Source organism: Phyllobates terribilis, unplaced genomic scaffold (genome assembly GCF_046119375.1).
Source record: "Phyllobates terribilis strain yellow unplaced genomic scaffold, ASM4611937v1 Scaffold_1__5_contigs__length_1240528914, whole genome shotgun sequence".
NCBI classification, from domain to species: Eukaryota; Metazoa; Chordata; class Amphibia; order Anura; family Dendrobatidae; genus Phyllobates; species Phyllobates terribilis.
In genome coordinates, this window is record NW_027362761.1 from 578,254,221 (window position 1) to 578,266,527 (window position 12,307).

At 43.0% G+C, this 12,307-nt stretch overlaps 1 protein-coding gene across 2 annotated transcripts in view; it reads right to left on the bottom strand.

Moving 5' to 3' along the window:
- Window positions 1–12,307, bottom strand: part of PDZD2 (PDZ domain containing 2) — a 265,174-nt gene that overhangs the window by 189,104 nt on the left and 63,763 nt on the right. For both annotated transcript variants that reach the window (XM_073681359.1, XM_073681366.1), the window contains exon 2: window positions 10,509–11,269. In XM_073681359.1, coding sequence (XP_073537460.1) covers window positions 10,509–10,984 — 476 coding nt within the window. In that variant the 5' untranslated portion in view covers window positions 10,985–11,269. The remainder of the gene's footprint in view (window positions 1–10,508; window positions 11,270–12,307) is intronic.

Sequence of the window (12,307 nt, forward strand, 5' to 3'; positions counted from 1 at the left end):
ATGGCAAGAAAAAAGCAGCTAACAGTCTATTCAGTAGGACTATCAGCTGTGTATCCACCAGACTTCTGCACAACACAACTGATGGTCCCAACCCCATTTATAAGGCAAGAAATCCCACTTATTAAACCTGACAGGGCACACCTGTGAAGTGAAAACCATTTCCGGTGACTACCTCTTGAAGCTCATCAAGAGAATGCCAAGAGTGTGCAAAGCAGTCATCAAAGCAAAAGGTGGCTACTTTGAAGAACCTAGAATATAAGACATATTTTCAGTTGTTTCACACTTTTTTGTTAAGTATATAATTCCACATGTGTTAATTCATAGTTTTGATGCCTTCAGTGTGAATGTACAATTTTCATAGTCATGAAAATACAGAAAAATCTTTAAATGAGAAGGTGTGTCCAAACTTTTGGTCTGTACTGTATGATGAGGGATAAGTGATCACTGATTTTCCCACATATGTTACATTATATAAACCACATGTTATATAATGTTCCCAGTAATGTCTCCCATTACACCCAGGCAGGAGAGCTGACAGTCTCCAGGAGTTACACATTTGTGCAATTATGAGCCACACATTTAACACTTTTTAAGAAATTTCTCAGAGAGACCGATATCTGGGGCAAAATGTACATCCGCTGTGTTATATACTTAAAGCTCCAATGCTCCCCGGCCGTCTCAGTTTACTTCCATGTATTGGTCATGTGGCGTTTCAACATAACAGCATTGTCCAGAGGAGCATGAGCACTGGAGCAGCGGTGTCCAGAGGAGCATGAGCACTGGAGCAGCGGTGTCCAGAGGAGCATGAGCACTGGAGCAGCGGTGTCCAGAGGAGCATGAGCACTGGAGCAGCGGTGTCCAGAGGAGCATGAGCACTGGAGCAGCGGTGTCCAGAGGAGCATGAGCACTGGAGCAGCGGTGTCCAGAGGAGCATGAGCACTGGAGCAGCGGTGTCCACAGGAGCATGAGCACTGGAGCTTTTGTGTCCACAGGAGCATGAGCACTGGAGCAGCGGTGTCCACAGGAGCATGAGCACTGGAGCAGCGGCATCCACAGGTGCATGAACACTGCAGCAGCGGTGTCCACAGGAGCATTGCAGCAGCGGGTGTAGTGGAGAGTGAGAATTGGAGCAGTGGGTCCACAAGAGCATGAGCATTAGAGCAGCAGATCCATAGGAGCATGAGCATTAGAAAAGCAGATCCACAGGAGCATGAGCATTAGAAAAGCAGATCCATAGGAGCATGAGCATTAGAAAAGCAGATCCACAGGAGCATGAGCATTGCAGCAGCAGGTGCAGAGGAGAGTGAGCATTGGAGCATCAATTCCACAGGAACATAAGCGTTGCAGCAGCAGCTGCAGTGGAGAATGAGTACTGGAGTAGCAAGTCCACAGGAACATGAAAATTTTAATGGCTGGTCCACTGGAGCATGAGAATTGCAGCAGTGAGTGCATTGGAGCATGAGCATTGGAGCAGTGGGTCTACAGGAGCATAAGCATCGGAGCAGTGGTCCACCAGAGCATGAGCTTGGAAGAAGCAGGTCCATAGGGGTATGTGCATTAGAACAGCAAATCCACAGGAGCATGAGCACTGGAGCAGCAGTGTCCACAGGAGCATGAGCAGTACAGTGGGAGGATTTATTTGGCAACTAATCTGTGTTTTTGCCACTTTCCTCAGTTAGTCACATTTTTTTTAACTTTTATACAAGCCCTTTCCGTGAATGAGAAATAAAATATAGTTTCTTTTTTTAAAATTTATTTTGCAATGAGAAGAATAAAGTTCCCCCATTCACCACAGCACCAACACCTTGTAGATGCAAATTTTTGATCCAAGGATTGGCATAGCCGAGTCCAGAAGGGATGGGGTGTTCGAATAAAAAAAAAAAAAAAAAGAGAGATAAGCGGTGCCCTCTAAGCAGCGCCGCACTTCTCGGCATATCTGGTCGCATTATACGTTTATTATTTTCAGGCGTGGACATTTTCTATTGCCTTTGTACCACATGTATATAAACCTCATGAAGGACTATTGAAATGTATTTCCCTGTAAGCGGAAAATAAACTTCCCTTATATTCGGCCGACCTGGGAACAATTAACATCCTAAATCTCAGGTCTTTGTCAGGGTTCACATATTATCCACTTACCCAAGGAAGTGCGGCCTGGCTAAATAACATCACTATTAGGAATGAATCAGAGCTGCTATTCTCATATTTGGGGAAATTGCTGGGGATAACAATAGCAGCACAGGATGCAGAATACATCTACCATGTAATAATAGCAGCGGCGCAACTCACACGCTCCCAAATAATGAGTCGCCTGAACAATTACATCATAGGGTTTTAGTGGCTGAATTTTGCAAAAATGGATTTTATTTGGGAAACTGGAGAAAATCAGGTCAGGATGACACCGAGCGTTCATGACAATGAATTGGGATCTGATACACTGTAATATACTGCCCTCTAGAGGACATTAATAATAATGCATGTATCTAGGTAAAATTCACTGGGCGCAAAGTGAACCCCAATAATACTTTTAATGCGGATTAAAAAGCTGAAATGCCCTGACACCACTAGCGTCCTCCCCTTAAACCAAATTTTAAGTGTACCTATGGTTTCGTATAAGATGTCATATGAGGAATATATCACAGTTCTGGCCATTATATGACTTGTATCCTTCATTTTTCACCATTTTCCCTTCTGCAGGCCCGATGTCTAATTTTTTCCAATTTTCAGTTGTCTCTGAGGTTGTGGGTGGAGACTCGCTGCTATGATGCCTCACATACACAGCACACACAGACATGAGGGATCCCTGCTCCCCTGTGCCTACAGGGGAGTACATGTCCAGAAGCAGCAGCAATATGGGATATTATACTGCAGTACTGAGCAATGTAGCTGTGAATCCAGCACTGAAATGAGAAAAAAAGTTGCTAGAAGCAGCAGCATTGAGGAAATAATACAGCAGTACTGAGCAGGGGTAGCTGTGAATTCAACTCTGGGGTGAGATAAAACACTTGCTAGAAAGCAGCGATATATTATATCTCTCTGCTCCGCCACAGACTTTAATGGGCAGCTGAAATCTGATTCCTTAGTGAGCTGGACACCCATTTTGTTTAAAAGGGGAACCGGTCAAAAATATTAAAGGGAATCTCTGTAATCATGTATTTGCTATGTAATCTGAGAGCATCACGAGGTAGGGACAGAGACCCTGATTCCAGCGATGTATCAATTGATGGTCTGCTTGCTGTCATTTTGATACAATCCCTGTTTTCTCTGATGCAGACCTAGCAGTGCTCAGAATGCTGAGCTGTGTATAACCCCGCCCACACACTACTGATTGGCAGATTTCAGTGTACAGGTGTGTAATATGGTTTCCAGGACTATCCATCGTTGAGCTGGGGTGCCATATTGTAGAAATTTAGGGTACCAACCTCCTCGGATAGGTAGGTGTGAATTAGAGTATGAAAGGGACAACTAGTCCTTTGGCATCATACTCCCTTTTTTAAAAAATGTTGGGGTCCTGACAATCCCATTGTATAGGCACATCTATCTTTTTATGTCATTTGAGAGTGTTTTTTGCAATTGTGTGTTTTAGTGGCTACCAAATTAATATTGGCCAGATGCCATGTTTCCAAAATCATCATAGGAAAAATTGGATTTATATCTCCCGCCTGGGACCTCCAGGAGGGCAGATATTTGGATCTCATAATTTTTAGTACCCGAGATGCATCTCATATAAGTCCACATCTGAGGTCATCAAGGTAAATGGCTGGTACCTGATAAAAGCAGATTTTGAATCATTTTCATTTTTTAGTGCTAGGAGATTCAGCTCGCTGTAGGACTGTACAATATTCCAAGTGGAGCGCGCTCCCCTCCATAAAAACCGGCACCATTTAAGCAACATCAGGTCTAGTAATTTTCTTTTGTTATCCCTTTTTATGCTATGTAATTGTATATACTGGATTGTTTTGTCCCCTTTTGTAACATACTTTGTACATTTTTATAAATACTGCCCACTTGTCGAATTAAATATATTAAATTGAATAGCTTTGTTTCTCTTGCTCTATAAACCGCACCCCTGAAGCCTCGTGAGGCCGTATGTCGCCAGTAATGGGTGTCCTATCAGTTAGTTACTTTAGTAATTGTGGCGTTTGGCAGTGACCCTATCGGGGTGTGTATGTATATACATATCCCATGCATTGCAATAGGAGGTGTATATACCATACGCTCACCACCGAGTTCCCCAATAACCGGCCTAGTAGAGAACGTAGCTGCGGCCTCGTCCATCACTCGTCAGATTGCAAAATGTCCTGATTATTGGAGGCAGCGGAGTGCTGTTCGTGACAAATCGGTGGCAGCAGTGGGATCCCTGGTTGTTCGCTGACAGATAAGCTAGTGTTCATCCCTTTATGACCCCAAAGTCCTGCCCCATAAATGAGAAATTATGTTTTGAAGTTTTGTTTGAATTTACATGGGGAGGGGGGGTGAGGATGCACTTCTAGCTCCTTAGCCTCATACTCAGTAACAGAGCAAACAACCTGTCAATCAGCCAGTGGAGGGCGCTGCGAAGGCTGAGAAGCTGTAAGTGCACCGTCACTACTCGATGGACACATCTTCAAAAAGTGATCTCTGGCTGACGTAACAGGACTTTGGGGTCATTAAGCGATTGTTTGGCTATTTCTTTACAGTCATGTTAGTGGCTGGGGGGTAAAGGTTTCGGACAGGTTCCCTTTAAAGGGATTATATGTGATGTTTCCTGCACAGGGACAGTGAGCGCATAATGGAGGTCTATCATTAGACAGTGCTATCAAGTCACATAGAAGTATTTAGCCACACCAAGGGTGCACTAAGCACCTTCATTTGCATATTAGAATAAAGTTTTTTGGGGGCAACAAAGGAATAAGCCTGATAATAGATCCATGTGTGTGTCGCACCGCAAAAGGGGACATCCAGATCAGTCTCAAAAAGAGAAGCTGGAGATGCCGACAGGAGGAACTTTGCAATGGTATCTGGTCCGGTGGCCATGGACTACCGACCAGGGTCCTGCATATCATTTTACCCAAGCTCTTTGCTGAAAAGGTGGTGATCACATGGCTATTATCCCTTCAGCAGGGTAAGGTCTTGATCCCGACAGGTTATAAGGCTGAGATAATGTTCTTTATTTCAGCATGGAACTTCTAGAATAAACGCAATATAAATTTCACCACCAGGTGGCAGCATGAGACCGCGCATTTTAACACTAAGCGTCATTATTGGGGTTGTTTATTTTCAAAAACATACATTTAACCTATTGATATGAATGAGAATAATGCAATATTTCAATTTCCCTATGGTGGCGCTGCAGAGTAATTAAACACTTAGAGCCAGGATTTCCCACAGACCACTACTAATCGCACGGGATCCCACTAGGATTTTGCCATTATTCCACTGCCGACAGCATGATATGGAAACAGGACCCCTGTGTAATGAATAATAAGACTTTTACCTTGTTAATTATTTGTAAGTTAAACTTTATCTTTGCTCCTAAGACTAGGAGCAAAACTTAAGTTTAACCTACAAAATTCTACGACTTTCATTGGGGTGTACTCATTTTTTGCAACATGATCTTGTATGAATTTGTTAGGAAAATTACTTTTTTTTTGGGGGGGGGGGTGCAAAATAACAAAATCTTGTTCGCCATCATTGGCCCATATTTGTGGGAGAATTTTATACTTTGGTTTCCCATAGAAAATGTTGATTGTGAAAGGAAACAAAGGTTTTCTGACAAATCTGTTGGGGTGTACTCATTTATGCCGTCATGTCAGGAAGGGGTTAAGATTTTTGTTTGCCATCAGTGAATGAATACGGGCTGATAATGCCGACCTTGTCCTGCCCTTGTGCCATAGATAGATACCGGTGTTTATAAAGCTCAGGAAGACACCAGACAAAATAATAATGTGAAGCCGCCGATTCCCATCGCTGTTATCTGTTATGTTCTCTCTAAAAATGCTACTGAAAATCAACACAAAATTATCCACCCGGGCGGCACGTTTCGGATTTCTCACTAAATTCGGCAGAAATCTGCAGAAAAGTTGCATCAATCCGCATGTAATGGAAGGTAATGGGATTTCTGCCGCCCCGCTCCCCCGCTCAGGAAAAAATTCACACAGATTTGTAACAGCGGTGTCTTAAAAAAAAAAAAAAAGCTGCAGCAGAAATAAGCAATAGAATAAACCCAGAATTACAGGGTTATTCCCTAAAAAAAATCAAGTTATTCCCTATACACTGGTGATTTGTTGGGGGTCAAACCATAAGGACCCCCCAGCGATCCAGAGATTGAGGCTCTGGAAACACCAAAAATGGAGCTCAGTAGCCTCAATTTGAATTAATCAGAGTTGCGTATGCTCAACAGCACCCTAGAAAATGAATAGAGAGGGTGATGAGCATGCGTACCTCCCCTACATGCAGGACAGGGCTGCAGAGTCCTGTTATCGATGTTCCAAAGGCCCACTGTCAGGACAGCTGAGGGTCCATGCAGTTGGACCCCCCCAAAGATTAACAAGTTATCCCTGATCTGATGGATAGGAAATCACTTGTTGATTATTTTGGGACTAACCCTTCAAGGAAAATTGTCAGCAATTACTCGCCCCACACTAATTCCTCCTAATCGGGGTTGTGCTGCCAAAACTGGGCTTTACTCACCGTCCCCAGGTCTAGCACTGAGTCTCCCCCATTGCTTCCAGTGTCTGTTATTGTCTGCGGCGCTGATGTCAAATCAATAGCGCTGCAGCCAATCAGTGAACTCAGTGGCTGTCAACTCAGGCCGAGCTGCCGCCATGAGGTCAGTGATGCAGATAGTAACAACACACACCAGGAGCTGCAGCAGAGATTCTGCACTGGACCCAGGGAGGGTGAGTAAAGCTCAGTTTTCGCTGTTGTTGGTTTTTTTAACAACCTGGAAAAGCTCTTTAAGAATGTACCTTACCTAGCTGTTAACCTCTTCTTGACATTTGTCGCATGTAAGGCTTGCGCTCAAGATATGAACCCGCTCCGTACAGTGATTGATTGCTGCTATCAAAATACGTCAGAAAGGGGTTAAAGCCAAGACCCTATTACATAGCCCAGGACCCACTGACCCTGATAATGCCCAATTGGAATAAACCGGTGGCCGCATACACGCTCCGTCACTCCGTCCATTCTCTAATAGTCGAGCACCTAACCGCCAAACTGTTCGGGCATTTTAGAGCCCTGTTCTCGTGATATGTAGGGGTCTCGGTGGTCTTACCCCCACCAAAACGTGCAGAGGCGATCACTTTACATGTCGGGATTAACTCTTTAATATACAGTGGTCAGACATGGGAGGACAATAAAGCAGATTTATGCCATTTCTCTATTTTCCCAGGATGAAACCTGGCGGAATAGCGTGACCTGGACGGTGATGGGCTGTGCCACCACTTTCCATACATTTACCCACAGAGTCCTTTTTAGAAATGCCGCCCCTTCTGTTTTTATGACCGTGACCCAGCGCTCCCATAAGTGCCAGTAATTCATGTGTTTCCCAGGAATAGACCCTCTATGTCTGCAGGTCATTATACAGTTAGTGCCGTGGTTAGAAACCCTGAAAACCCCACAAAGCAGAATTCTGTGGCACCTGCCCAATAACATAATGAGGTAAGAGCCGGTGCTTTCCACGGCGCTGCACCCAGGGTGGTCGATGACTCTCTGAGGTCCGACACAGTGCCAGGAAGCGAGCGGCCATTGACTTCATTTATCCATTTAACTACTACGAGTCCAGGGCTCCGGTGAGATGAATTATTTAGCAAGGCGATCCTAAAAAGACTGAAGAAGGGAATCTATTGAATCTAACCTGAAAGGTTTATGTAAAAAAAAAAGTTTAATCTCTGTATAATGAAAAGTTCTACAACTTTCTAAAATACTTTGGGACCAATTCGTCAACTCCATTTCTATTAAGTCACTTTTTCCCTCTTCTCTTCCTTTTGCACCAAATTGATCAAAAAGGGGCACGAAAATCGGTGCAAAATCAAAGATGCTCATTTTATTTGCTCTTTAGGAGTAGAGAAGTCGCACTTTAGATCCTTTCAGGGAGAAATAAAAATGTTGCAGGTTAGTCTTCAACTGAAAAACAATAAAAAAAATAAAATGGACAGAGATATATTCCATCCAGAGGAGCTTCTCACCTATCTAGCAGATACAACAATGTTCGGGAGATTTGGGGGGGTCCCAGTAAATGGTCACCAATCGAGATCCATTCTCTAGTGGAAAGGTCATAAATATTTCTGGCAGGAATACCCCTTTATGCGCTATATCTGTTTTATGATTATAAAGGGAATATACAGTGGCATGTATAAGATTGGGCACCCCTGGTCAAAATTACTGTTATTGTGAACAATTAAGCAAGTTGAAGATGAAATGATCTCAAAAAGGCCTAAAGTTAAAGATGACACATTTCCTAAATATATATATTTTCATCTTTTACATTTTAAAAATTACAAAAAATGATGCAAAAGTTTGGGCACCCTTGGAGAAATGTGTGCTCAGGTTTCAGACCTTACTTAGCCTGTTAGTGAACAAGCCATAACCCTATCATCGTTAGGAAAGGCCAAGTGATGCAAATTTCCCAGCTTTATAAAAACCCAGCCTCCGGTAACCTTGTGCCAAAAAACAGCAGCCATGGGTTCTTCTAAGCAGATGCCTAGCACTCTGAAAATGAAAATGGTGGAGGCCCACAAAGCAGGAGAAGGCTATAAGAAGATAGCAAAGGGTGTTCAAGTTGCCCTTTCCTCAGTTTGAAATGTAATTAAGAAATGGCAGTTATCAGGAATAGTGGAGGTCAAGATAAGATCTGGAAGACCAAGAAAAATGTCAGTGAGAGCTGCTCATAAGATTGCTAGAGAGGCAAACCAGAGCCACCGCTTGACTACAAAAGACCTTCAGAAAGATTTAGCAGACTCCGGAGTTGAGGTACATTGTTCTACTGTTCAGAGACACCTGCACAAAAATAGCCTCCATGGAAGAGTCATCAGAAGAAAAAGTTCATTTTCTCCCCGCTTCATTCGGCTGCATGTAGAAGCCGGACAGCACAATAACAATGTTAATCTGCAGATTAACCGCATATTTTCAGGTTAATAGCGTTATTTCTGGTGACCGGTTCCCTTTACCTTTAGGTGTTTTAGAGATCATTTCATCTTCAACTTGCTTAATGGTTCACAATAACAGTAATTTTGACCAGGGGTGTCCTAACTTTTACATGCCACTGTATCGTAAAGAGATGTTCCCTTCTGGGACATTTATGGCATCCTGTCAATGTGCAATAAATGTCCGATAGCTGTGGTCTCACCTCTGTCTTGAGAGCAGTCAGAGTAGAGAGGTGGAAGCACATTTCAGCTTCTCTCCTTTTACATCTCTGGGAACTCTGAAAACTTCTTAGCGCTCTTCCTGAGCATTTTTTTTTTTAGGCCCCCCCCCAGACTTGACATCACCGGCTCCGCTCACCTCCAGATGCGGAAGTAATCTAGTATTTATTTATTTTGCCTCGAGAGTACCTATGAATTCAGGTGACTTTTCAGAATAATCTGTCCTGTTTGTACATGAGGCATATCACTATTTCTGGCCATTATATGACTTATATTCTGCATTTTACACCAATTTTTGCCTCTAATTTTCAGTTGTCTCTGAGCTAGTAGGTGGAGACTAGCTGCTATGATGTATCCCATACACAGCACACACAGACCTGATGGATTTCCTCTCCCCTGTCTCTATGTAGCACATGTCCAAAAACAACAGCAGCAGCATGGAAAACATTATACAGCAGTACTGAGCAGTGTAGCTGTGAGTCCAGCTCTAGAGATAAATCACTCCCTAGAAAGATGCAGCACAATTCTATGTGTGTATCTTCTACTATCTCTAATTTTCTGTTGTCTTTGAGCTAGTGGGTGTAGACTAACTGCTATGAGGTCTCCCATACACAGCACACACAGACATGAGGGATTCCCACTCTCCTGTCTTTATGTAGCACATGCTCAGCAGCAACAGCAGTGTTGAGAGCATTATACAGCAGTACTGAGCAGTGTAGCTGTGATTCCAGCACTGGTTGGGATAAAACATTTACTAGAAAGCACTAGCATTGTTTCTCTGTTTTCAGCTGCTTCCTCCAACTTGCCTCTCCATAGACTTCCATAGGCAGCTGTAATCTGATTCCTGGCAGTCCCTCCTGATTCTCAATATGAATTTTAACCATTTTTTCAGAGTGAATGATGAGTTTGAAGAAGCAGGGAGGAAAAAAAAAGGGGATCATATGTGGGAGAGAAGCATATTTTTCCGATAAGATATATTGCAAGTTTTCTTAAATTTGCTTGTACTACGGATTTATGCAAAGATTGAAGAAACAACAATACCACTGAAGATCTCCTGTTACAACTAGAGGAAGTAGACCAACTTTCCATCCAGATTACAATAATCTGACATCACCTTTTCATATAAAAAATGTGGAAAAAAAAAATGCATGGCAATAATTTTACCTTGCACCACTGACGTCAACCCCAACCATTAGTTGACCATTCAATGACAAGACCTCGTCTCGGAGCTTTATTCTCCCGCTCTTCGCAGCCGGACTTTGCTTTTTTAAATCTGTAATCCATATACAACCAACGTCGAGCACTGGGCCATTTTGCACTTTTCTTTTTTTACTTCCTCTCCTTTTTTCCCCACAGTGTCCAAATATAGGAATGTTTCCAAAATTCAGACCAAGGACCAGGTCATCTTCTCCATCCCTGGTGAGATAAGCAGTGCAGATCTCCATGTCTAAGGTGCTCTGGTAACTCCCAGAGGTGGCGTCATCCAAGTTGAAGTTTAGTTGTATGTATTCCTTGAGTTTCTGGATGGCTGCCATGTACAAGCCGTTCTCTGGCCCATCGTCTCTCGTCTGGAGATTGTCCTGGAGCCATTGGTGTAGAAGAGTCAGATGAAACACGGCATTCTCCTGAGTGATCGGCATTGTGAGAACCCAATGATCTCAGCATCATCGGATATAGAAGAGTGGTATCAGCACCGGCTTCTTCACCGGTGTAGACGTGTAGGATACCAGAGGAGCCATTCTCAGGTAACGTCACATTCTGTTGCTTGGCAAAATGTAAGAAAGCCGAGGAAAATTAAGAAAATCCAAAGAAGCTTTCAAGTCATAGGACAAAGAGAAAAATATCCAAAAGATTCCACAACACAAAGCTCCAAAGTCAGGATCCAAGAGAACAAAACATCCCGACGCCCTAAAACAATGTTCCACCTAAAAAAAAATAGAATAGATGAAGTTAGAAAAGTCATCATACACATTTTATAGAAGAAAACTACGGTTAACCAAAAATGTCTCATTTCCTTAGTTGATGTTTTGCACAGAGTTGCCGGGATACATTTGGTCTGAAACCACACGAGATGGATGTCGAGGAGCAAATTATGGCCGTATGAGCTGCCACGTGTGGAGGAGGACGAGGGTTATGTCCATAAGGGAGATGCCACAGATAAGAAACAGTATTATGTGCAGGCTGGTTTATTCTATTGCCCTAGACTAGGGGAAAAGGGTTTTTTGTTTTTTTTATCTGTGAAAAATTACAAACTTTAATTTTTTTACAATAAGCTAGAAAAAAAAACCTTAAAACAATCCAACCTCCGATCCTTCTAAAGTCAGAGGTGCAATTGACTTTCACAGCAATTGCACTGGTTTTGCTACTGGAGATGGGGTAAAATGATGCATGCTGTGGTCACTCGGAGCGAGACCTCGTCACAGGAGGCCTGTGACCAGCAGCAGACTGGAAGCACCTGCAGAGGGGGGAGTTTAGTGCTTGGTTGTTGTTTTTTTTCACATTGTAAAAAAAAAAAAAAAAAATGGGTTTGTTCTTTGTTTTTCCAAAGTTGTGGATTTTGCTGGAAATCTTTGCTAATCCACAGAAAATCCACAGAAGTGGGATTTGTTTTAGAAGGGACTCTATGGGGGGAAAAATCAGCAACAAATTTGTATCAGATCAGCATCATAAACTGACAAGTTGCAGAATTAATCTCCGTCACAGTAGCGGCTAAGTGGATCAGATTTTACCAAATTTCACCCTTTTTGCTTCTACTGTGACTTTCCATACCCACAAATACGAATGGAAAATCTATATCGTATCCGCCATGTGAACGGACCCGAACACTGGCCACACAGGCTGGACAGCGGTGGGCTTAAAGACCCATTTGGCTTGCAGCCATTCCTCCTGATTCCCCTATACTTTTGCAAACATGAGTAAAGGTCCCATACAGTTGGAGAAACCATTATCAGACCCTGGTGTCC